Below are 25,435 nucleotides of genomic sequence, written 5' to 3'. Positions count from 1 at the left end.
ATCCAGGAGGATGAGATACAAGCCTTAAATAATAGCTATTGCATGTTGAATAGCATGGAGAGTTAGAAAGATTAATAGTTGCATTTGGTTGCAAGAGGTCCATGAGCCAGTCCTCATCAGGCCAGTAACTTTAAATTCCTGGTGTCACTATCTGTCTTGGACCCATCCTATAAATGTAATTGCAAAGAAAGCACGACAACACCTCTACTGCCTTGTATAGGTGTGTGGTGGAAAGTATGCCGGCTGGCTGCATTATGGCCTGGTATGGGAACACCAATGCCTTCCAGGGGAAAATCCTACAAAAGGTAATGGATTCAGCCCAGTACGCCACGGGTAAAACCCTCCCAACCATTGAGGGCATCTACATGAAACATTGCTGTGGAAAAAGCAGCATCCATCATCAAAGATCCTTCTGCCATCGGGTCGAAGGTAGAGGTACTCACACCACCACCATTCAGTAAGTTACTACCCCTCAACCATTAGGCTCTTGAACTACAGTCATTCTATTTCTGGTGTTCCCATAATCAATGATCTCACTTTAAAGACTCTTTATCTTGTCATTTCATGATCTCATTATTTATTGTGATTATTTATACTTGCATTTGCGCAGTTTGTAGTCTTCTATGCTCTTGCTCTTTCATTGATCCTCTTTACAGTTACTATTCTGTAGATTTGCAGAGTATGCCCGCAGGAAAAAGAATCTCAGGGTTGTGTGTGGTGACACGTGTGTACCATGATAATAGATCTTACTTTGAACTTTGATAACGTGGCAGTGACTAAGGCAAACTGGAAAGCAGTGGCTCCAGTTTTGGGGTAAGAGACATGGAGAACTGATGAGTAAGGATGTTTCAAGCAGTAGCAAGTTTTATCCCAATTGGCTAGTGTTGTTTTCAACGTTTGGCCCTTTGCCATTAGTGGCAAGTGATGTCACACTCTGTACCTTTAATTAGACCAAGCAAAGAATACAAAGAGCCATCAAAACTTAAGATGCATTTATTAGACATATGTATAATTAGATTTATTTTTGTAAGAAAATCAAAAATAGTTTCTTTCACACAACTTATTTCCTCAATCGAAGCTTCAGACAGCAACATTACAGAGTTATAGAAAATAGGTAAATTTTTCAGTAAACACAATGTACCAAATAATGGCATCAGCATTATGTAAAATCCATGCAGATTCATTGGTGCTGGAGTAAGTGAGCTACAAGTTCTTGCCTTTTACCAAGCCCAGCCCCCACCTCCCAGGAATGATGTTGCCGACTCCCCATTTCCCCTTTATTCTCCTACGCCCCATGGTTGCTCTGGGAGGGGGCCAGTTCTTCGGCAGAACACAGGCACAATTGCACAGACTACACAAATGGATTCTTGGAGAATACACAGATACACCAGAGGCAGACAGACAGTCAGACATGGCACACATAGAGAGCCCACTCCCCACCCCCATTATGTTCTAGGTGCATTGAAAGCAAATTGCATGGAGCCAAAGAAAGATTCTCAATGCACCTTAATGTCATGCTAAATAAATCCCACACTACGACTCCAGCTTAAAGCTGAGTGACTCTCAACCGTGGACACATGGCCGATTCGGTGCCTTTAAAACTAGAACAATCATCACAGGCACAAGTATTTGGCACGACAGTGTTTGACACAACAATTTTAACAACACAATCAACAGACATAGTAAAGATTCAGCCCAAAATTAGCCATGCAATGGAATGTGAGAGCTGTTTAAATAAAACAGTGGGGCATAAACCAGTCCCAATTGTTTTAAGTCCCCACAACGATGGAAGTTATGGCCATTAGTTCACACTGTTGAACCAACAGTCTTAACCCCCCAGAGGTCATAACATGCCACTTTTCCACTGCTCAGCTAAACAATGGAGGAATTATAGTTGAGGTTACCTGATGTTCACAGCAAGGGTTATTGGCTAACGTTCAGGAGCAAGAACCCTGGTACTCTGCTCCTAACCAGTGGTAGAGCAACTGAGACAGTGTCACCAACAGTGCAGGTGGCATCAGCCAGTTGTAGACTAGGGAATGTGCAGATGCTCCCCTGCTCCAAGCCCAGAAAGAGGCAGAACCAGCTGGCCAGGGATCACCTTTCATTTTTCAGTATTTTGGGTGCAAACCTTGTCTGGCAAAGCATTATACCCAAACGTTAACACATCATTTATTGCAGAAGCTCTTGAACCTATTACAAAGGCCCAGACTTTTTGCTTCAGATTGCCAGCATTTGATTACATTTTGTTTCATTTGCTTCCCTGGTAGACGTGGGACAGTTTCCTGAGCTGGTTCACAAAAACAAAAGTGCACCCTTGAGCAAACAGATGTTTGCGAAGAGTTATGTCAAGGATATTTTCAGTATTCCAAATTCCAGGGCGACGGTAACTGGGAATGTTGAACATTAAATGCTTTTCCTTCAGCAGTCTCAATCATTACTTGAATGTTTATTGGTTAGTGGGATAGTTTAGACTTTGTGCAATCTTTCCTGGCCAATACTTAAGCATACGTTTCTTCATAAAAGGCACTTCTAGTGTGTTAGTTTTTTTTTTAAATGAACGTTTCCAGGATTTTTGCAACAAACTTATTGGAACACCTTTGATTCACAGTAACTGGATTGGACTCTCAAGGAACTGGGTATGTGGCTAATTGGCCTCTTTCTGTTACCATGACAACAGAGTTCCACCTGCCCCAGTTGGGCTGAAGGGCAGGTGATTGGGAAGCCAATACTGAAAGCTGTCACCTCCTCTTGGTCCAGCTGCAGGAGCAGCATCGGGCCCAAAGGTCAGCAGGGTTGCACACGGGGGTCATGAGGAAGAGAACACCAAGTGTTTGCTTAGTTTCAAACCAGAGAATCAGAGTCAGGATACTGCAGAGATGAGAATCATGGAAGAACTGAAACGCTCCCAATATTGCTCAGAACTTGGAAGGAAGACATGATACAGATTACAAGTTGCCCTGATCAATGGTGTTTCTATATTGCAAAGTGGTACTTTAAGGGGTCAGTAATAACTTAGAACAGTAGAAACCCTCTTCCACTGCACCCTCTAAGACCCTGCTTAGCAGTTCAGAACATCTGTATAATATGCATAGGAGATACACATAGTTAATCTTTGCATTAAGCGTTGCTCCTTCAAGGGACTGACTCTGAAATTATTGTAAATCAGTCAGAAACATGGCTTGATACAACTGCTCCAGGTGCCTCTCACAGTTGGGCGTCTGAAGGAAGCAGAGTATGGCTTTCTCACATGGGCAGCTCATCCAAGATGGCATTAAAGTAACGTGCTCAGGTCAGCACTGTGAATTTGCCTTCACAAACTCTCTGGAACGCAAGAACGGTTATCTGACTCCACAGGAAACGTGTCCATTTAACATGTAAATATGCTACCAATTTCTGATGATTCAGTGTCAGGAGGTAAAAAATATATTTTGCTGTGAACAATATAAAGCACTGAACTTACTAACTCTGAGTTTATTAGGGCAGGAATAGATGTGCACAGGAATTGGTACCATATAGATGCAATTAAGACACGTTCACATTAGGAAATGGACAAGCAAAAAAAAAATCAGGTTGCTCAACCTATTGGATAGAGTTAAAATCACGTATAAAGGGAATGCCATCTTAAAGTAGAACAGAAATAGAGACCCCCATTTGATTGAGGAGGTAGAAACCAGGCGTTGTTTCAAATAGTAAATCTCTGAAGGTATTTTTTTTTATTTTAAAAAAGGGCCATCTCAAAAACAAGCCTCATAAAAGCTGCATGTTCCCAATGATTTGTACTTAACCCCTTACTGTTTTGCAGGAGGCACCCAATTAAAATCATGGCAGCCACGTGCCTATTGCGGAAACTGATTCCGAGAGGAGGCCACAATTCTGACCGACCTTTTCCTACACAGTGCTGACGTGATCAGAGACGAGACAGTGGGGACCTCCATCACCACCACGTTGGTGAGTCTGACTACATTCTCAACCATGTGCAGACACAGCAGGAAAAGGGTATCTTAGACAATGAGGCCAAAGGCCCTTTTAGAAAGGTCAACAGTGCACTGACCAGGAGCTTCATCCAAGTTCCCTGCAGTAGCTCCATTACAGGAACTTTGATTTCAGAGCTAGAATAGAGCAATGGGACAGGACCCTCAAACAATGAATGTACGTCAAAGAAGCAAAATGCATTTGGTCAGAATTGGCTTGAACAACATCAACCATTCCCTCACCTAATCTGCTCATTCCCAAAGGCTTCTGTTGTCACAAGAGGCAGAGTCTGGTGTTGAGATCACAGGATGAGGATATGCCTGGAGACGAGGCAGGCAGTTCTGTCTATCCAAATTGGATACTGTGGTTAGCATTATCTCAGGAGTATCCGAAGCCCATCCACACCCTTTCCCTTATTCTTTAAAGCAAAGTACAGTCCGTCACCCGGGCCAAGACTGGGATCAGTAGCCAGACCTTCCGACCTGCACCCAGGAGTTCCGGCAGAAAGCTGGCTTTACTTAAATGCTGACTGCAGCTCCTTGAAGGCAGCTCTCTTCTGTTTCCTTTCCTCAGCCTGTTTCTTCTTTTCCTCCTGCTCTTCCTTGATCTCCTGTTCAAATCGGTTTGCATCATTGATTGCCTGAAGCTGCGAAGATAATACGTGTATTGTTACCATGTTATCAAGACAGCGACTATACTTCATTAGGAGTTTGAAGAGATTTGGAACATCAACAAAAACACTCAAAACTTCTATAGGTGTACCGTGGAGAGCATTCTGACAGGCTGCATCACTGTCTGGTATGGGGGGGGGGGGGGGGGGGCTACTACACAGGACCGGAAGCTGCAACAGAGAGTCGTAAATTTAGTCAGCTCCACCTTGGGTACTAACTAGCCTACAAAGTACCCAGGACATCTTCAAGGAGCAGTGTCTCAGAAAGGCAGCATCCATTATTAAAGACCCCCAGAACCCAAGGCATGCCCTTTTCTCACTGTTACCATCAGGGAGGAGGTACAGAAGCCTGAAGGCACACACTCAGCGATTCAGGAACAGCTTCTTCCCCTCTGCCATCCGATTTCTAAATGGACATTGAACCCACAAACACCACTTTTGTAATGTATATTATTTCTGTTTTTGCATGATTTTTAATCTATTCAATATACGTATACTGTAATTGATTTATTTTCTTCTATATTATGTATTGCATTGAACTGCTGCTGCTAAGTTAACAAATTTCATGACACATGCCAGTGATAATAAACCTGATTCTGATCTAAACACTGAACACAGAGCCCTGATGTCATCTAATAACATTACTGACCAGCGATCTGTGTTCATCATTCTGCGACAGTCCCTCACAATATACCTCAAATTCCATTTCCCCCCATTTGGGTTTTCTCTGTCACTGAGTCTGTATCAGCCAGCACAATAGAGAAACTCGATTTCAACTCTTCATGGACTTTACAGATCAGAAATGGAAAATAGTCACTAATGAATAAAGGAATTCAGGAGAATTCTCCTTACCTAGAGTGGTTGGGGTGTGGAGCATTTTATTATATCTAGTGAACGAGAAGAGAAGCAATAACATTTTAAAATAAGTTGGAGAAATTATTCATCGGCTAAGAATTCTGGTTTGGAACTTCCAGTAAGACAGTGGCAAGCTTGGTCTCAGTGGCCTCTCTGGGTCCAATAAATGGTGCAAGTGTCATTTTTCTTGTGAATTGACATTCACAAAATACCACAAGTCCAGTTCATTAGTGAGACCGACAGTGGGAAGCTGCAAGGACCAGGCCTTCAAGCTGCAGCTTCGCCTGTCACAACTACCCAGGAGCAGGGGTACCGAAGACGGTGTGGGAGAGACAGAAGCACAGTGGGCACCCTGGAATCCATGCTCAGCTGAGGGCTGGTTTCCGAAGGCCGGCTGTCCCGTTGGTGCTGCTCTTCACCGTTCACTCCCCGGAAGACAAGCCGGATTGCCTTCATCTGCGGCTGACCTAAAGTGAGATGAGAAACTGTTGCGTGCTTGTTCTTGCAGAAACGTGGCTCCAGGACAACATCCCGTGTTCCATCAAGCTTCAGGCCGTGCACTAATTTTATTTTGTGACTGTATGTGCTATTGTAACTCTGTGTGAGACTCCAGGTACTGTGTTTTGCACCTTGGCCCCGGAGGAATGATGTTTTGTTTAGCTGTATACCAATGTATGGTTGAACAACAATCAAACTTGAACTTTAAGAATACATGGCGCCACAATCATTGGTACAACCCACAGAGCAATGACCTGCTTCTTTTCCGTAGTTACAATGCAATTCAGTGCAAGTCCTGAAACTAAAACAGCAAGCGACCCCAACACAGGCAGAACTCAAGTCAATATAGAAAACGATGCTGCAAGTAACACTTACTTTGGCTTCAAAGAAGGTTTTGGCTCCTTTCACTCCCTCTGTTGAGACATCAATTTCAGACAACTGGGCAAGAACACACAAACCACTGTCTTCAGCCAACTCTCCTGCAGCAGCCTTACGGAAAATTAGCAGGAACTGAAAGGCAAGGGAGGGGTAACAGTGTCAGGGAGATCAGCTATTAGACATGAATGGACACAAAGCAAAGTGACAATAATACCATCCACAAGGAGGAGCCACGGTTTAGTGGGTTCTTGAGATCTCATGAGATAGACAGGGAAATTAGCAGTTACCTGGCTTTCCTCATTCCCACATCATGTTACAACCTATCGTTTCCTGCTAGGATTCCGATCTGAACACCTTATGAACCAATCCCCAGTTTGCCTGATGAGCAGCTTTTCCTCAAATCAAAAATGATTTAAATAAAATTGTGCAGTTTTTGTTCTTATTTGTTATTTAAATTATTGGGGATTAAAAAACATTCTAATAAATTAAGCTGCGGTACATATGGGATGTACTATCTGAAGCAACCAGCAGAGGGTGCCAGCAGCATAGAATTCACAACCCTTCTTCAGGCTCCAGGAATTCCATTACCTTGATTTCTTTTCTGAAACTCACTCCAGTCAATGCTGAATCTCTCTGTTGGAGACTCGACATCCCTGTTAACATGTGTTGTTCAGCAGAACACGCTAACTCCACCAACTAATGAATGTTTACCTTAGACCCATGAATCCAGCAACCACTGACCAACTAACTGATTAACGGGGGGCGGGGGGTGGGCAGAACTTCACAGTAACTGGGGCTGGTAAACTGTATACTAGCCAATCCAGACAAGGATAGCACCCACCATTCCAAGATAAGTGACATCAACTATTCCTCTAACCAATACTCGGACACTACAAAACTTCTAGCCCAGTAACCATGATCAAGCTGAAGAAATAATATAATATTTATGGAGCACTTTTCATACAGACGATGTAGTTCAAAGTACTTCACCATAGGATAAAGTGCAAACATTAACATAACATAAAAATAAACATGAAAATAAAAGTCAAAAATGTTAGTTTAAAGCGAGTGGATCACAGTGCATTCGAACACTACAAATCACAAGGGAGTACTGACACATTCTGTAATTTACATTTCATTTTATTTGTTTTTGAACATTTTTCTCTGCAGATCTAAGTATCTATCAAAACACATTACCTCACGGAAGCTGAGCTTGCCGTCAAAGTCCTCATCAACCTCCTTGATCATGTTCTTCAACCCAAGGTGCGTCTGAGGAGCCTCCAGCTTCTCCATCATCAGTTTCAGCTCCATCAGGTCGATGAAACCATCCTTCCCAGCATCGTACCTGTCGCAGACAAACCAGGTCACAAACTGTCAGAGGGCCAGGGTGGAAATGTTGAGCGAGGGGCCGCACAGGACCCTGGAAAGAGGACGGAGAGGGGTGAACAGAGTGGGGGGGTAGGGTTGGCCTTACAGAGGCTGGAGTAAGCTTCCTGGATTTGATAGTCAGTCATGGAATATAAAAGCCACACTCCGGTGCCCTGCCCAATATTCATTCCCGACCAGCAATGCAGAAAATAATTAAAAGTTACCATTAGATTGCAGAAGGGGGAAACCTGAAATTAGAGGAAATACTGGAGCATTCACATCTCATGCTGCACCCATGCAGGGAAAAGTTATCATTTCAGATCTGCAAGGCCAATTTTCACCAATTCCTAATTGCCCGTGAGAAGGTGGTGGTGAACTATATTCTAGAACTGCTGCAATCCTTATGAAGGTACTTCCTGCACTGCTGCTGGACTTAGACCTGGTGACTGGATAAAGGACTGGTGACATTTCCAAACCAGCACTTGACGACGACATACAGATTCCGACTGCACTCTGTCCCCGTCCTTGGCGGTAGAAGTTACAGGTTTGGGAGGTACTTTAGGGATGGTCTGGGTGAGTAATGGTAGTTTATTCTGTTAATGGGAGAGATTGATGTTGGGAACGGAGGCAATGCCAATCAGACAGGCTGCATTTCCCTGGACAGAGCCAACGTCAGTTCAACTGCAGCTTTCATCCAGGCGAGTGGAAAGTATTCCATCCAGCTTCAGACTTGCATCTAATAAATGATGAAAAGGCTTGCGGTGTTAGGAGACAAGTCACTCATCCGACCCAGTCTTTGCAACACAACTTTTACGTAGTTGGCCTAGATTCAAGCCCTAGAATGGTGTCGGTAGGACCCTGGTGTCATTGAATGAAAAAGGTTTGTTTCTTGTTGGTTTTTACTTTTTGGCACTTCTGAAGCATGAACATCTCTTGATGCTTCTCCAGCCCTTGCCTGACTATGCCGCGGACTGCTACATTTCCTGCCGAGTTGGAATTGAATCTGAGCATGGTGCCGTCAGTGAAATTCCCCATGGATGGAGGGAGGGTCATTGACGAAGCAGCTGAAGAGGGAAGGATTGGGGACATTGTACTGATGAATCTCTGCACTGACGTCCTGTGGCTGGGATGAATGAGCTCCAACAGCAATCTTCCCTTGAGCACGGTACTGGAGTACATTCTCCTGTTACCACCATTGACTTCAATTTTGCCTGGCCTCTTTGCTGTTACATTCAGACAAATGCTTCCTTAGTGCTACCAGAATTCAACTTTCTGGGGCAAAGCTTATGATGGCTTGGAGTCAAGTAGTCCTGGTGAAATCCAAGTGAGCAGGTTATTGGAGACTAAGCACTAACTGATGGCACTGCCAGCCACATCTTCCGTCATTGTGCCATTAAAGAGTAGGCAGACACAATTCATAGAATCATACAGACAAGAAATAGGACCTTCGGCCCAGATGGTCTACACTAACCAATTTGAGCTAGTCCCATTTGCCCACGTTTCGTCCATGTCCCTCTCGTCCAGGGGATTCCCAACATTCCGAATACCATTAAACAAGGGTTCCATGGACCCCAGGTTGAGAAACCCTGCTCCAGTCCAAATCTTTTCTATCCAAGTACCTTTCAAATATTATTAATGTACCCTTCCTCCAGCAGCTCACTCCATATCATGTCCACCCTCTGGGTGAAATGGTGCCACTCAGGCTCCTATTGAACCTGCACCCTCATCTTAAACCTAAGCCCTTTAGTTTTTGATTCCCAATCCTGGGAAAGGACTGTATTAACCCTATCTATACTTGTGCATGTTGCTGTCCAAAATTGGCTGCCTCATTCCTTTCAAGAGTAACCACACTGATTTTAAGTTGATTGGTTTGTTCCAAGGTGGGGGCAGTTACTATATAAATGAAAAATTCTTTCAGCAGTCAGGGATGAGAGATGGGATGTGAGTGTAACAACCATGTTATCCCCCGTTCTTCCATTTCAGCTGCCAATATAGACTCCTTCCTAGGGTTCAGCTATAATCACTCTACCATCTCAGATACCTGGGTCCAGACAAGTGCCACTCCAAAAGCGAGGAATCACACTAAAGTCACTCCTCTTCTGGGGCTCCCTGGGCAGTTACATTTTGTAGTCAGAGAGCTAGACGGGGGTGTGGAGGCCACCAGCCAGTGACAAAAGTGGTCTCTCCTAGCCCATCTGTTGAGGACAGAAATGGGCTTGGCCATTACTGCAGCCCTCTGGACTGCATTGTTCAGCTGCTGAGAACCTTCAGTTGGGAAGTGTCGATACACTTGGGAGCTCACACACACACACACACTTACCCCGAACAAACATTGACACATCATAAAGTTTGTGGCAAAAAAAAAACATTTGTCCCATCAAATCACAGCCTATCCCCTTTCACCCCACCCCTCCATAAACCCTGAACATACAGAATACCCATGCATTTTTTAATAAAAACAATGTACTTCAGTTTGCAGACAATTTAATGGAAAAATATATATACACCAATACTGCCTCTGCAAATCATACTACACAGTACAAAAACAATAGCCAGAGGCTCCATTTCTTGCATACATTTGTCAAGTTAGGACGTAGCATTGCACAGCAGCCTTCCTCTGCCAGAGAAACAGCGTAGTACAGACACACCCCACCCCTGGAGACCGCACCCTTTCCGTACCATTTCTACGTACACATCCCAGGGCTATCCGGCTCTCTGCACATATCAGCGCCCAGGAGGCACAACATGGCTAACCTCTGTGCTACTCCCAACTAAACAAGTTCCACAACATACAGCCTCGTGAAGACACAAATCACACTGAATTGTAGTCTGTGTGAGCACAGATCTGAGCAAACTGTGCTCGTGATGAACTGCTGTGTCGACCTGCACTCACCTGGGAAGGGGGAAAGAATTCAAAGACATTTCTGTTTGCTTGGAGTTTCCATATACTGAAGATGCAAATGGGAACAAGGCTCAGACTTCTACAGGAAGATAGGGAGGGAGAGGCTTATTGCTTCCTACCAAACTCTGTTGCAATGCCTGTTCCATAACGGACACCAGAGGGGCAGAGGGAACCTGGGGTACCCACCCAATGGTTATCAGCTTCTCAGCTGCCAGGATGGCCAGGCAGGTTGTGGACAAGGTGATTCCCTCTCCACAAACCCACAGCATAGAACTGGATAGCTGCAACATGATCTAAAGCACAGAGACCCGGGGTGAGCGGCCACACTAGGGGGAGTTGTTAAACGAGTGGAGACCATCACCACAGGACTGCGAGAGAGTGAAGGAGCCAGAGGGAGGGTGGGAAAAGACAGACAGAGGCAGACCTGATGTTAGAAACAGATTTTTTCTTCCAAATCTCTCAAGCCAGGCAGTGTCTTTGCAAAGAGAAACAATTAGCACCTCAAGCGCGAGAGCCTTCAGCTGAATGAGTTCAGCACCTTTTGCCACTTCAGTCACTCAGAGATCCACGATTCCTGCAGTGTAACAGCAGTTTCCTTGCCCTTCCTCCAACGAGAGCTCATAATTGCTGCCTCCTACATTAGGGAAACTAAGCACAGATTGTCTGACCGCAGTGCAGAACACCTGCATTCAGTGTATACGTGATGCTCGTCACCTTAATTCTCCAGACCCCTCCTCGGCTGAAATGCCTGTCTGTGATCTCCTGCAGTGTCACAAGGTCAAGCTTCCGTCTACCGCTTGGGTACGGGGCAGTCTTCCAGCGCTGACCAGCTCGCGGCTCCGCCACCTCGCTGGGACTGAGGGTTCCAACAGTTATAACCTCACCAATCTTCACGACAGTACCCAGAACGCAGACGATGACCAGTTCCAATCTGGGAGGAAGCTGAACGGGGACAAGCCATATCTGTGCTCTGTGTGCAAGAACATTTACTGCAGATCATTTCCCCAGCACAGGGACAACATGGTTGATCCTGCGTTCAGCATCAGGGCAGGAGAAAGAGAGAAAGAAGCTCGATATGATGTCCCTCAAGGGGAATAGACTGCTGGCTCTCTCAGGTTATGTCCAGGAAACTGATGGAACAGTCATACACAGGACCACCCCCCCCCACTAAGGGAAAACTCTGGGGAGGAGCACAAGCTTAGTTAACAAAGGACCGGGCCAACCGGTAGTGAACAGTCATTCTGCTAATTCCAGCCATCACAGAAACCCATGACATTATCAAGCAACCAGCATCCACTTAGCAGTGAAAGAGGAACTCTGCACTGTTCCTCTTTTCTTGTTGCATCAATTTCTCCTAACGTCAAAATGTGACAGAATTTTAACTCTTCCCTGACGCTGCAAGAAAAGCCTGGCCCAGTCTCTCCAATAGTGACAGCTGCCAAGCTTACCGCCCTGGGAGCAATAACCCAGGCCGTGATAGGAGTGGACCACAACTGATTGGGGGGAGGGGGGACGTCCCCAACTCATCAGCACTCCGCCAGAATAGCACTGCGCCTTTAACCGACAAAGGTCCAACCCTGGGACGCCCGGGTTCATGGCGTCCAGATGGTGACCCAGAGCAAATGCCAGGGGAAGTGCAAGTTCAAGCCCCCCGGAGACAAAGTCAACTGCAGACGCTGGAATATGGAGCAGCAGGCGAAATGGTGGAGGAACTCAGCAAGCTGAGGTCCCTTTTCCCTCCAAAGACGCTGCCCGAGTTCCTCGAGCATTTTATCTGCTTGGCTAAGACACGTGGCTCCGCTCAACCTTTGCACTGTCGGTCGCTGCTCAGATTGCTGACTGAATCTCACTGCACTTTGAGAACAGTGCACATTACGTGTGCTTTCCCACTCACACTGCTGTTTCCTGTGGCTGGGGAGGAGTGGGGGGGCCTGGCTAGGGACGGCTGTACAATCCAAGTGGGTTCGTGAATGAAAAAGCTTCAGCTGTCTCCAAATCTCATCTTTAAAAGCAAACTTGCCAAGGTACCAATGACAGCATCCTGAAGATTACAGTCAAAAAGCACTGCCACTTGTGAAACTGAAAACCTAAACAACATCAACTGACTGATGCAACTCGCCAATAACCAGGTTGAAGGATGATGGAATCACAGGCAAAACATTTACCTATCCTGCCGAGGCATGTTCTATAGGTCAGTTGTTGAGAGCGCCCTCTTCTTTGTGGTGGCGTGTTGGGGAGGAAGCATTAAGAAGAAGGACGCCTCACGTCTTAATAAGCTGATAAGGAAGGCGGGCTCTGTCGTGGGCAATGTACTGGAGAGTTTAACATCGGTAGCTGAGCGAAGGGCGCTGAGTAGGCTACGGTCAATTATGGAAAACCCTGAACATCCTCTACATAGCACCATCCAGAGACAGAGAAGCAGTTTCAGCGACAGGTTACTGTCGATGCAATGCTCCTCAGACAGGATGAAGAGGTCAATACTCCCCAATGCCATTAGGCTTTACAATTCAACTGCCAGGACTTAAGAACTTTTTTTTAAAGCTATTATTAATGCTTTTTGAGTTAGTGATTTAGATGCATATCATATTATTACTGAGTTAAGTATTGTATGTAATGAGTTTTTGCTACAACAAGTGTATGGGACATTGGAAAAAATGTTGAATTTCCCCATGGGGATGAATAAAGTATCTATCTATCTATCTATCTATCTATCTATGACCAGGCGTACAGGAGAGATCTTGCATAGCAGAAATTCCAAACAGTGCACAATACTGTTGTTCTGCAGAAACGTAACCACAGAATCTCTGTACAATGGCTACAGGGAATGAGATTGGAGATTGTCAGTACGAACAGTAAACCTGCCCAACTGGCTCTTGGCACTAGAAGCTGAGCCTGTTGCAGGAGCTGTTTTAACCTGCCAGTCTCCTCCTGTTCAGCTGGTCAACACCGACCCTCTTCGATGGCACAGACTCCAGACAATACCCCAGCCCAGCAGCCATGGGCCTAGCGCTTCTGGGTTCTGTTTCCCGGCCGACCAGCCATTTCGCATCCAAAAGCATTTTCCCTATTGACAGCATGAATGGTTGTGCTGAGGAAATGCATGGAGGAGGAAATGCATGGAAATGCATGCGCGTCCTACTTTCACAGAGGAGGAGAAATAAAAATGTGGTCCAAATCATCTTGGCCCGTTTCCCTCCTGCTTTCAGAAGGTGAGGGAATTGCTGAACACAACTCACAGGTGTCCCTAAGTCAGTAACTCACTATGGCGCTCTCCTGCTGATAAAGCTGGTACGGGACAGCAACATGGGACCCACCGTCAGGACGTTCCCCATCCCCACCCCCATATTCCCATGAACATTTTGTGTGCCTCCTACAGATCCCTCACTCACAGGACACTTCGCTGGGAGCCAGTGCAGTCCTTTGGATTATTGTGGGTTGATGCAGATGAAGTACACCTGGTCAAAGTCCTTCAACTGAGCGTCTCACTCTCTGTCTAAAGCGATAGGCTGCTTGGTTTATGACGTTCATTTTAATAACTGGTTTATATCCACGCCTACGTGCAGCAAAGCAGCCCACATACTCTGCTCCCAGCCTTGCAAACTTAACGTATGCGAATAAAATTTTAAACAAGTCTGTCTGCAATTGCTCAGCTTGTGCGTCATTGGTATAAAATCTACAATAAGTAGAAAGGTTGTCACTAATGGATTCATCAGCAAATTGAGTCTACAAACAAATACTCATCTTTGCAATATACTCTCCGGCCCATTAATCAATTTCATACTCATATTTTTTATTCCCAAGGTTTTAAATCGCTGAAACAATTCCATTAAGTGGTATTCCATCCAGTACCTGTTGGAGGTCAGTATACAATACGAGCTGTGTAGTCCTCATTGTCGTCAAGGATTTCAGGTCTGTCAAACACAATTAAGCTTTAACAAGCCCATGTTGCATTTCCTTCCTTAACCCAGATTTATTACAAATCCAGATGAATTCAGCTTGGATTGTCTCCGTTTCCCCAGCACAGCACTGGTCTGCAGTTCTGGAGATGTCCATCTTTCCTGTAGGTAACTCAATCCCATTTGGATCAGCACAACTGTCTGATCTACTGCCAATGCATTTATTGCATCCACTTTCTTCTATCGGGTATTAGTTCAGCCATACTCTCTGCCTTTTGCCCCCCCCCCCCCAATCAGCCACACCCATCCTTTGACTATCATTTTACAATTGTAGTGCTTAACAAAGGCTTTTCAGTTCCGTTTTTAATGTTAACCACTTCGTCCTTCTCATTCCCCTTTTTCTAAAGATCTTGTATTTCCTATATTCATCTTTGTTCCCCATTTTGCAGTTCTCGCAAGTCTCACTTCTCAATCTCATTTTAAACTAAAATCCTTGGTCATTAAAGGAGTTCTGGGTTTGAAATCCCTTTCAATCTTTCTTTCTTTTTGTCTGAAATGCATTAACTCTGTACCCAACTCACTTGTTCAATAACTGTACACTACCCATCATTATTCCAGTCTCCCTGGGTAACTCCCCAAAGATCCCCCTCCTCCATTTTAGGTACCTTTACGCAAGAATGTACGAAATGGCATTTGATCTATATTCTCCAAATGCTCCCCTACTGCAAAGGGTCCTATGTCACTTCCCAGATCTACATCCAGAGAGAAAAAAAGACAACTAGCTCAAGGACAATAGTAACATTACAGGAATGTTTGCTCTTTCCTTATTCCATCGTTCCCATTAATCTCTTATTTCCCCTCCCCCCCCACCGCATATTTGCCCCATTGATTACACACCTTGCCTCTCCTTTCTCACCCTGCCTAATTAATCTCCAACCCGGCTTGTTAAACTGCTACATTGTCAGCGGTCCCAGCCCAGTTGAGAGGGCAGCTCCTGAACAACAGTTAATCAATGCATTCTTACTCCCACTTGTAAACAGGATTAGAGATAATCTAGATATAGGTATGAGCTCATGTTCTCTCATTTCCCTCTGGCAAACTTCTGAATCTCTTAACTGCAAGATCTTAACATTCCTGTTACTGAATTTCTGACTGTTTCTCTGCTCTCCCACCCTGAAACGTTCACCCCTCACCAGCAAGTGTCTCTCCTCCCACTGAGAACAACATGTTCACTCCCTCTCACTCAGACATTCAACTTATCTTCATCTTTGTCCAAATCAAGACACGGCAGAGAAAAAAAATCCCCTCTCGAGTTTACAGGTAAAACCGATCAAGAAATACTCAAATACCATGCAATTAAACCACTTCCAGAGGTTATCTTTAAAACATCTTTTCCAGGTTCTCTATCGATTGTCGGGAAGAGAGTCATCTTGGCTCCTCACTCAGGCATCCCTTCATTCTTCTGGGAGCATTGATTCAGACCAGGTTGTTAGTGAGAAGATAAAAGATGATACCAAAATTTCTTTGGTCAATTATTCCCTTCAGCTTGCCGTTTGATTGCACTTGTCACATTAATAGCCAGGAGATCCATTTTATTTAGATGGAAAGATTCTAATCCCCCTTATACATTTCAATGATTTTCCCAAACTATTACGTGTTTAAACTTAGAAAAAATTAGGAGTGGCACTATCGCCCCTTCGGTTAAACTAAAGCAACTTGGAAGCCATTTATTCAACATTTCCATATGAGGCAAGCTGACTTTTTCCGAATCCTTCTCAATAACTTTTTGTTCGTGTATAGAGGAGTGGAGTTAATGACAAATAATGATTTTAACTGATGAAACATGGCAGCCCAGCTTTTGTTTTGTTTTTATTTTGTTTTTTTTAAAAAAAAAGTTTAGAGGGATTTTTTTTTAATCTTTTTCATGTTTAGTTACTAAGAGATTGGGAGGCTTAGATTGCACACGTTACTTGGAGTCTGTTTCTGTATACGTTAACCGTTACTAATCTAACATCGTCATGGTTATGTTTATCTACTCGAAACTCAGTAAAAAAGATTGAGAAAGAAATTTATTTTTTTCAGATATAAAGAGAGGTGAGAGTAGATATCAGACTACTGGAAAATGACGCTGGGGCGGTAGTACTGGGGGACAAAGTAAAGGTGGACGACCATTAACAATTTTGTGACATTCTTTACTGTGGAAGACACCAGCAACGCTTGGAAAGCTGGAAGATTTGAAGGTAGACTACAGCCAGTAGAACTGAGGAGGCATTAATGGTGCAACCATGAGGGAAATCTGCAGATGCTGGAAATTCAGGCAACACACACAAAATGCTGGTGGAACGCAGCAGGCCAGGCAGCATCTATAGGGAGAAGTATAGTCGACGTTTCAGGCCGAGACAAGAATCACTAGAGTCATTAGATTCTGGAACGGTTCTAAAGGACTGGAAAATTGCAAATGTCACTCCACTCTAAGAAGAGAGGGAGGCAAAAGAATGGAAATTATAGGCCAGTTGACCTGACTTCCGTGACTGGGAATATGTTGGAGTCCATTATTAAGGGTGAAGTTTCAGGGTACCTGAGGCACACAATAAAACAGGCCGAAGTGAACAGGGTTTCTTTAAGGGTAAATCTTGCCTAATTTTTTGGAATTCTTTGAGGAAACAACAGGCAGGTCTGTCAAACCAGAGTCAGTGGACATTGCTTGCTTGGATTTTCAGAAGATTTTTGACAAAGTACCGCAAATGAGGCTGCTAAACAAGATCAGAGCCCACGGCATTACAGGGAATAAAGTTTGGCTGACTGGGAGGAGGCGGAAAAGAGTGGGGGGAAAAGGGGGGGCTTTTCTGGTTGGCTGTTGGCCACTCGTGGTGTTCTATAGCGATTAGTGATGGGGCCACTTAATTTTACATTATATGTCAATGATTCAGATGATGGAGTTGATTGCTTTGTGGGCATGTTTGTGGATGACATGAAGAAAGATGGAAGGTAGGTCGTGTTGAGGAAGCAGGAAATCTGCAGAAGGATTTAGAGACATAGAAAGCCTACAGTACAATACAGGGCCTTCTGCCCACAAAGCTGTGCCAAACATGTCCTTAATATAGAAATTACCTAGGGTGACCCATAGCCCTCTACTTTTCTAAGCTCCATGTACCTATCCAGGAGTCTGTTAACAGACCCTACCGTATCTGCCTCCACCACCCTCGCCGGCAGCCCATTCCACGCACTCACCACTCTCCGTGTAAAAAAAAAAGGAGCTTACCCCCGACATCTCCTCTGTACCTACTTACAAGCACCTTAAAACTGTGTCCTCTCGTGTTGGCCATTTCAGCCCTGGAAAAAGGCCTCTGACCATCCACACGGTCGATGCCTATCATCTAATACATCTCAATCGGGTCTCCTCTCATTCTCTGTTGCTCCAAAGAGAAAAGGCCAAGTTCACTCAACCTATTCTCATAATCCAGGCAACATCCTTGTAAATCTCCTCTGCACCCTTTCTATGGTTTCCACATCCTTCCTGAAGTGAGGCAACCAGAACTGAGCACAGTACTCCGTGGGGTCTGACCAGGGTCCTATATCGCTGCCACATTACATCTCGGCTCCTAAACTCAATCCCATTTGGATGAGGAGAATGGGCAAAAAAAGTGGCAGATGTAATAGAGTGTTGGGAGGTGTATGGTCTTGCACTTTGCTAGAAGGAACAAAGGAGTGCCCTATTTTATTAGGGGGGGGGGGAATCCAGAAATCAGATGCAAAGGGACTTTGGAGTCCTTGTGCAGGATCCCTAAAGATCAACTTGCAAGCTGAGTCCATGGTAAGGAAAGTAAATGGAATGTTAGCTTTCGTTTTGAGAGGACCAGAATAAAGAAACAAGGATATAATGCTGAGGTATCCTGAGGATGTAACGCAATTCATTTCAGGAATGAAAGGGTTAAAAAACGAGGAACATTTGATGGCTTTGGGCCTGTACTCATAGGAGTTTAGAAAATGAGGAGGAGGGAGAATCCTACTGAAGCCTATCAAATATTTGAAGGCCTAGAAAGATTGTTTGTTGTGGTGGGTGAGTCTTAGATCAGAGGGCACAGCCTCGGTACAGAGGGACATCCCTTTAGAACAGAGATGAGGGGGGACATCTTTCACCAGAGCGTGGTGAATGTGTGCAAATCATTGCCACAGATGGCTGAGTGGGATCAAGTGATGCGGTGTATTTAAAGTGCAAGTTCATAGGTTCTTGATTAGTAAGGACATCAACGGTTATGGAGGGAAGGCAGGAGAATGGGTTTGAGAGGGATAATAAATCGGCCATGATGGGCTGAATGGCCTAATTAGCTCCCATGTCTAATGCTCTTATGATTGTATGAAAAAAGACGAGGTATACTCAGCTATAGAAGAGATTTACAGGAAAAGAGAAAACAATAACCTTCCTTTGTTGGGTAGATACAGCAAAGTTCTCACTTGTTTAAGAGTCTAGATTGAGATACCAGTCCCATTGAAGAACTCAGATGGAATTTCTCCAAGGTAGAGGCAATAATGAGGAATTGAGTGTGTGCTTGAGACCCATAGAGTTAAACTACACAGAAGCAGACCCCTTGTCCCACTGAAGCCAACAAGCACATGTCTACACTCCACCCATTTCATGCCTCCCACATTCCCAATATCCCCCCAGATTCTACCACACACTTGAACAATAGAGCAATTGACAGTGGCTGTGTAACTATCAAACTGCACAGCAGTGGGCTGAGAGGGGAAACCAGAGGAACCAGGGAGCCCATGGGGAGAACATGCAAACTCCTCAAGACGACATTGGATTGGACCCACGTTCACAATGCTCTGTGGAAGCAACTCCAAGGAAGGAATGAAAAGCACCCTTATAGAGACAGTGAACATGGGGAGAAATCTGATGAAGATGGAGCCAGTGAACAACGCAACCAAAGGCGACATCCTTCATACAGCTCACAAAAATCACTTCTTCCTTTACTACTATTTCTTCTTTCCAGTATGATTCAGCTACTATTGGAGCCTGAAATCTACCTTTTCGAGGGAGTTCAGAGAGGTTTATAGCGGCAAGGGGTCTGGAGGTCACAAAGCCTGGAGACAATGAATGACTTCATCTCTCACTGATTAAAGAGTCAAGGAAGATTAAAATCAATGAGAATGGAAGGCCAGTAGATGTTCCTGCCGTTGACCGGTCTCACTCGCCCCATTGCTCGCTGCTGCCCAAGGAAGGTGCCTGCATTCAAATCGGTCTCACTCTCACGCGTTGCTCCCAGAGGAAGGTGTCTGCGTTCGATCAGCGTCGCGCTTGATGCCAGAGAATGGTGCCGGAGGCTTGGGTCCTGGGCAAGGTGGATTGGATTCTGTAGCTCTCATTACGATGTGTTTCTGGTCACTCCTTTCTCTGTTGCTATTTTGTGCGGCTCTGAGAGGGGCGGACTGGCTCTGCGGCCTGCAGTCAGCGAATGATAGTGCCAGACTGAACTGAACTGAGCTGAAACTGAACATTCCTGGTTTGTGGTTTGATATCCTATGTTCTCACTCTTTGTTGCCGCTTGTGTGATTTGTTCTTTGTCTACTCATTGGGGGTTTGGTGTTTTTCTTCCATGGCTTTGTTTGTTTCGTGGCTGTCTGTGCGGAAGACGAACCTCAGGGCTGTATATTGCATGCATACTTTGAATCTGGAATCTTTGAAAGAGTTCAAATGGAAGACAAACAGCAAGGACAGGACTAAATGGCTCCGCACTCCCAGGAAGAGCAAAGGCGATTTGAAAAGTAGAACACTCAACAGCTTCTTTGCAAACATTTAACCAGTTACTACATGGGTTCTACTCACATCAGAGACACTCTTCAGAGTTACTGAATACAGAGATTCAAAGAATTTCCCCTTCCATTCAAGGAATTAAAGTGTGTGATTCAGATGCCAACATGCTATGAACACAGCCTGGCCCAGCTATGAAACACCACAAAACACAATTCAGATTCCTGTGGCTCTGTAAATGGGTGCATTCCCTGGTACAGAACGGAGTTGCTATCCTGTAAAGGTCTTCCAACGCAAGTCAATCTGGCTTCACTCTGCACTTCCAATTCCTGCAATCCTTACGCTTCAGGTCATTATCACTTAGTTACTGCTTGTGCTCAAGATTAGTCAGGCTAGGGAGGCTGCATGCTTCTAAAAGGGAAAAAACGATCTAGTACTTTCCCAGCGTATATGACAAAAACTCTTCCCGGGCTTCTATCCAGGCACAAGTATTGATTATAACTGACGTTTCAATGACAAACTCTAAAGAAGATGGTGAAGTTTGTCATTGAAATGGTTACAAATTGATACCTGGAAGCCCGAGAAAAATTTATTCCAAAAGGTACATTACTAAGCTGAAAACATCGTCTTGCTTGTTTTCTACAATGAGCCCAAGAACTTGGAAGAACTGAGGAAGTAGGAGGCAGTGGTATGATTAATCCTGCATCCTGCTTGCTTTATCTACAGAATGTTAAAAGCAGAGACTAGTCAGTGGCAATGCCAGACCCGATGATGCATTATGCAGTTGAGTTTTTCATTATTGGCATTAAAGTGGACAGGGAGCTAAGGGAACCCAACATCTATCTGCCACAAAGAATCTGACAGACAGCAGGAATTCTTAGAGAAGTGCACCATTGAAAGGAAGTTGATTGTCTGCAAACCCTTAAAAAGACAAAATGCAAGTGAACGAGCAAGTACACAGTCTACATGAAACTGTCACTAACGAGACGTGCAGTACCAGTTGCAAGCATTGGTTCACTTGAGTTCTATGTCCTCTAGGGGAGGGGACAATTTAATCAAAGAGTAAACATTTGCCCGATCCAAGTCCACTTCCTTCAAAGTTGTGCTGGGTTAATATCAGGCAGTGGGAGCTCAGAATTTTAAAGAGGCTGTCGAATGGTCTCAGTTTGCAGCAACTGCAAATTGCCACGCCATTTGAGGGAATTGTCATATTAGTGTGGAGATGTTAAACGTTCCTCATAGAGTTACTCCCTGGACAGTTGCTCAAACAGAGGTGAGGCAACTTCTGAACCCGAGTCTTAACTTAGTACAGAACTCTACTCGCTCAATTGGCCAATCCTGACTTTGAATCATCATACAAGTTGATTAAAGTTGCTTAAAAAAAACACCTTTATTTTAGAAAGCAGAACATCACAAGACCACCAAATATAGACTTTTAAAGCTACGAGTCTGTTCATTAGAATAGACACAGATGACTTCACTTGAGGATGTGACCAGAACAAGGAGCCAGAAATTTAAAGTAGTCTCAGAAAAGTCAACAGAAAGTCCAAGCAGAACTTCTGCACCCAGGCAATGTGGAACTCATGAATGCATGGATTAGTTATTGTCGTTATTTATCTCATCAAGAGCAAAGAGATAAATAAAGGAGATAGAAATGAAAATAGACATTGATGACTGATTTGTGAGGGATATGGCTTATGTGGAGCTGAAGAGAGACAAGTGCAACTTTACTGGCCCGAAGTCCATTAGTAACATGCAAGTCTCTATTTAGAAGATACAACTACACAAGTTAGAATCTGGAGCAAAAAACAATCTGCTGGAGAAACTCAATAGATTGAACAGCATCTGTGAGGCAGGGTGAGAAGAAAAGAATTGTCAATGTTTTGGGTTGAAATATTGACAATTCCTCCTTCTCCCTCCCATATGGAGGACCCCAAGTTCCTCCAACAAACTGAACACTGAAACCAAGTATTCCCAGCTGTTCAGAATCTGACTGTGACGTGGTATCCAATGGGTGCCAAAGTGAGTGTGTTCCCCCCCCCCCAAGTGAAAGGTTTACTTGCAAAAGTGTTTACTACTGAAGAAAATAATTGCAAGGATTGAAGTGATTAGGCCAAACCCAGAGTATTGTGCGCAATTTTGATTGCCACCATTTGAAGGAACCAATTTCTCTGGAGAGCCTGCAAAGCAATATGGCGTCTCCATTACGAAGAAAGCCTGGGAGATTGGCTTTGTTTTCCTTGAATGCGGAGCGGGACCTTGAAGCCCTACAGAACCGAGGGCAAAGCCAGCATATACAGTGGTCAATTTTTCACCATGGCACAGGTATTGACAACCAGAAGGTGCAAGCTTAAGGTAAGGAGTAAGAAGTTTGGAGTGGACAGGAGGAAGAATTTTTCACCTAGAAGACGATTGGAGTTTGAAATGCTCTGGCTGAGAGGATGCTGGAGGGAGAGACTCTCAAAAAGTTTAACACAAGCACTTAAAATAGTCAAAGCCAAGAGGGCCCAGACTAAGTACTGCCAAATAGCATTAGTATAAATGGGTACTTGATGGCTGGCATGGCCGGGATGGGCCGAAAGGTCTGTTTCTGTGTTGTAATACTCCACAAGTTAGTTAAACCTCTAGAGCTCTTAACTCTTTCTCTCTCTCTAGACACTGTCCTACCTGCTGGATATTTCTGTTTTTATTTCAGCATTGTACTTGGTTTATGAGGGACCTTTCTAATGTTTTACCCGAGTCTCAAGCAAAGTGTAGTTTCATTCTCATCTGCAACGCTGTAGGGTAATTCAAGCCAATCTCCGGATCAACAGAAACGTTGCCAGGTTAAATATCACGAGCAGGCGCAATGCATTCTTCCCTTCCCTTCACTCCAAAGCACTCCCTCCTGAACAACGTTCCCTCTCCAGTACCGCCATCCCTCATTTCAGCCTTCACGCAAACTCCCCTCTCCACATGCCGCCATCTCTATCCTGCACCTGTTCTGCCATGGTCAGTCACCCTGTGTCACCTCACCACTCTCAGACCACCACCATTTCTCCAGGATATTCTTTCCAGCTTGGAAATGGTTTATGGGTTCATTCTGCAATGGGACCGGAACGTAGCCTGCGAAACCCACTCTTCTCTCTCACTGCAGAGTGTCCCCCCCCCCCCCACCCCAGAACACTGAACGCGTGTGTGAAATTGCATCAGACAAGAGCTCTCGGGGGCAGGCTAGAGCAGGTACAGTACTCCGACATGTCTAAAGTCGTCACTGCATTCTGTAAAAATACCCAGATGCATCGAAACCTCATTTCCCCCACCCAGTTTCACAAGATGCACATTCTGAACATTAGCCTGGGCGGAGGACGTCCATTTCACAGCCCCGGTTTCTGTAACTCACGCTGCTCAGAAATGAGTTTCTCACAAGCACGGGGGCAGCTTGGAGTCTTTAGCACATCACAATCAGCACTGCGATCTGCCAGAGCTGGAAGACTCCTTTTCCAGCTCAGTCTGGTGCCTCGACAATCTGTAGATCAGACATCAAGTCGCCCACCTCTGCATCACTGAACTTACTCAGCGTTAAATGACGACTGGGTTACAAAGCAAACATACCTCGTTTCTCCCACCCAGCCGGTGCTGAGGCATCTTGAACAACCGCATGAGTAAGCCGGTGGGGAATTTGCTTGTACTTTTCATGTCAGCGTGGTATTCCCCCACCACCCCGTACCGTACTGAACTGTCAGCCTCGATAACTTCCTTAGCCTCAAACCGCAGGCTTCACAGGCAAGAGCGAGCGTTACCACTTCTAACCAGGGCCAACTACACTCTTGCCCACAGTGCAGCGGTTATTTCACTCTGGCATGCTTGGGGTTTTAAAATATCGGATCCAGACACGGCCCAACTTTGCAAGGATACAATCGTCCACGGTCCAAAAGGAGACAAGCGTGGAGACGCCTTACAAGAGTAGATTTTGCAAAAGGAAATCCCTCAAGGCGGCAGCACAAATTAGTTTACACTAAATCATGAACATAATTGGGGCAAAGTCCTCCCAGTTTCTAGGACAGCGGATTACTTTTATACGTCTGCTGCTGAAATTTCACAGTTCGATCTAACCCACAATCTGCCGTTCTTTAACAGTCTAAATAATTTTTGTTCCCTGTCCTTCCCCCCAGAATTAAAGCCGGAGGACCTGTTGAGTACTGGGACCCAGAAGTGACCAAACCCAGCAGCGGCGTTTTTAAACTCAAACCACCAACACTAGAAAGGTCGATTTTTTTCAGGGGATTAGAGGTTACGAAGCTTTGACCGAGGCAGGTTTGTATAATTAATGATTTACTAACGCAAATGAATGCTCAGACCTAATTTTAGTTGGGAGGGCATCAGTCACAAGTTAACATTGCAGGATCCGCGGCAGGCAAATCAAAAATTAGGCAAGAATTATTCACGCACCCTGAAGGCTGAGAGTGTTATTGTCCCAAGAGGCAGAATAGGCGCGTGTTACCGGGAATGGAGCGTAATTTCATTAAACTGGTATTTACCAGGGACGGTTGCTGGTAATTACAGGTAAACACAATAAACTTCAGTAAACCCGGCAACCACAAGGAATTCGGCGGGGGGGATACCTAGAAATAGCGGTATGAAAGGAGGGAGGGATCTTCAGATCAATGGCTATATTCATAGAGAGGGAGGGGCGGGCTTCCCTACACAGAGGGGATCCGGAGCAGGGAGCCCCGGAAACCTGGATCCTACCAGGGGATACGCCCCGCCCCGGCGCCCTCGATCCCTGGCCGGGTTCCCAGTCACTCACCGCCGGAACATGGTCTCCATGTCTCGGATCTGCTTGCGGGAGAACTCCTTGAACTCGGTGTACGGGTTGAAGACCCGCAAGCTGCGCTGCTGCGGCTCCGCCGACCCCTCGTTCAGCTCCCCGCGGCGGGCCAGCTTGGCCGACAGTTCATTGTCCGCTGCCGCGGTGGGCGGCTTCTCCTGCGCCGCCGCCGCTGCCACCTGCTCGGGCTCGGGCTCCGCCTCCCCCGGGCCGTCCTCGATGCCCAGGCGCCGCTGCAGTTTCGAGGCCAGCTCGTCCGTGGCCATGCCGCCGATCGCCAGCAACTCCGCGCACTCTGCCCACCGGAGCCGGACTGCGGATCGGCCCC

General features: G+C 45.3%; 1 protein-coding gene across 1 annotated transcript; it reads right to left on the bottom strand.

The window, feature by feature from the left end:
* Window positions 1–977: 977 nt before the first annotated feature.
* On the bottom strand, window positions 978–25,435 carry efhd2 (EF-hand domain family, member D2). The gene is made up of 4 exons (XM_073031796.1): window positions 25,087–25,435; window positions 7,574–7,721; window positions 6,374–6,508; window positions 978–4,621 (listed from the first exon to the last, which is right to left on the bottom strand). Exons 1-4 carry the CDS (start codon window positions 25,371–25,373, stop codon window positions 4,490–4,492), a joined length of 702 nt encoding a protein of 233 aa, XP_072887897.1. The 5' UTR covers window positions 25,374–25,435; the 3' UTR covers window positions 978–4,489.

The sequence above is a fragment of the Hemitrygon akajei genome, chromosome 29 (assembly GCF_048418815.1).
Source record: "Hemitrygon akajei chromosome 29, sHemAka1.3, whole genome shotgun sequence".
In the NCBI taxonomy this organism is placed as follows: Eukaryota; Metazoa; Chordata; class Chondrichthyes; order Myliobatiformes; family Dasyatidae; genus Hemitrygon; species Hemitrygon akajei.
The sequence above is the reverse complement of the archived record's forward strand: the minus strand, read 5'-3'. Positions and strand labels throughout refer to the sequence as shown.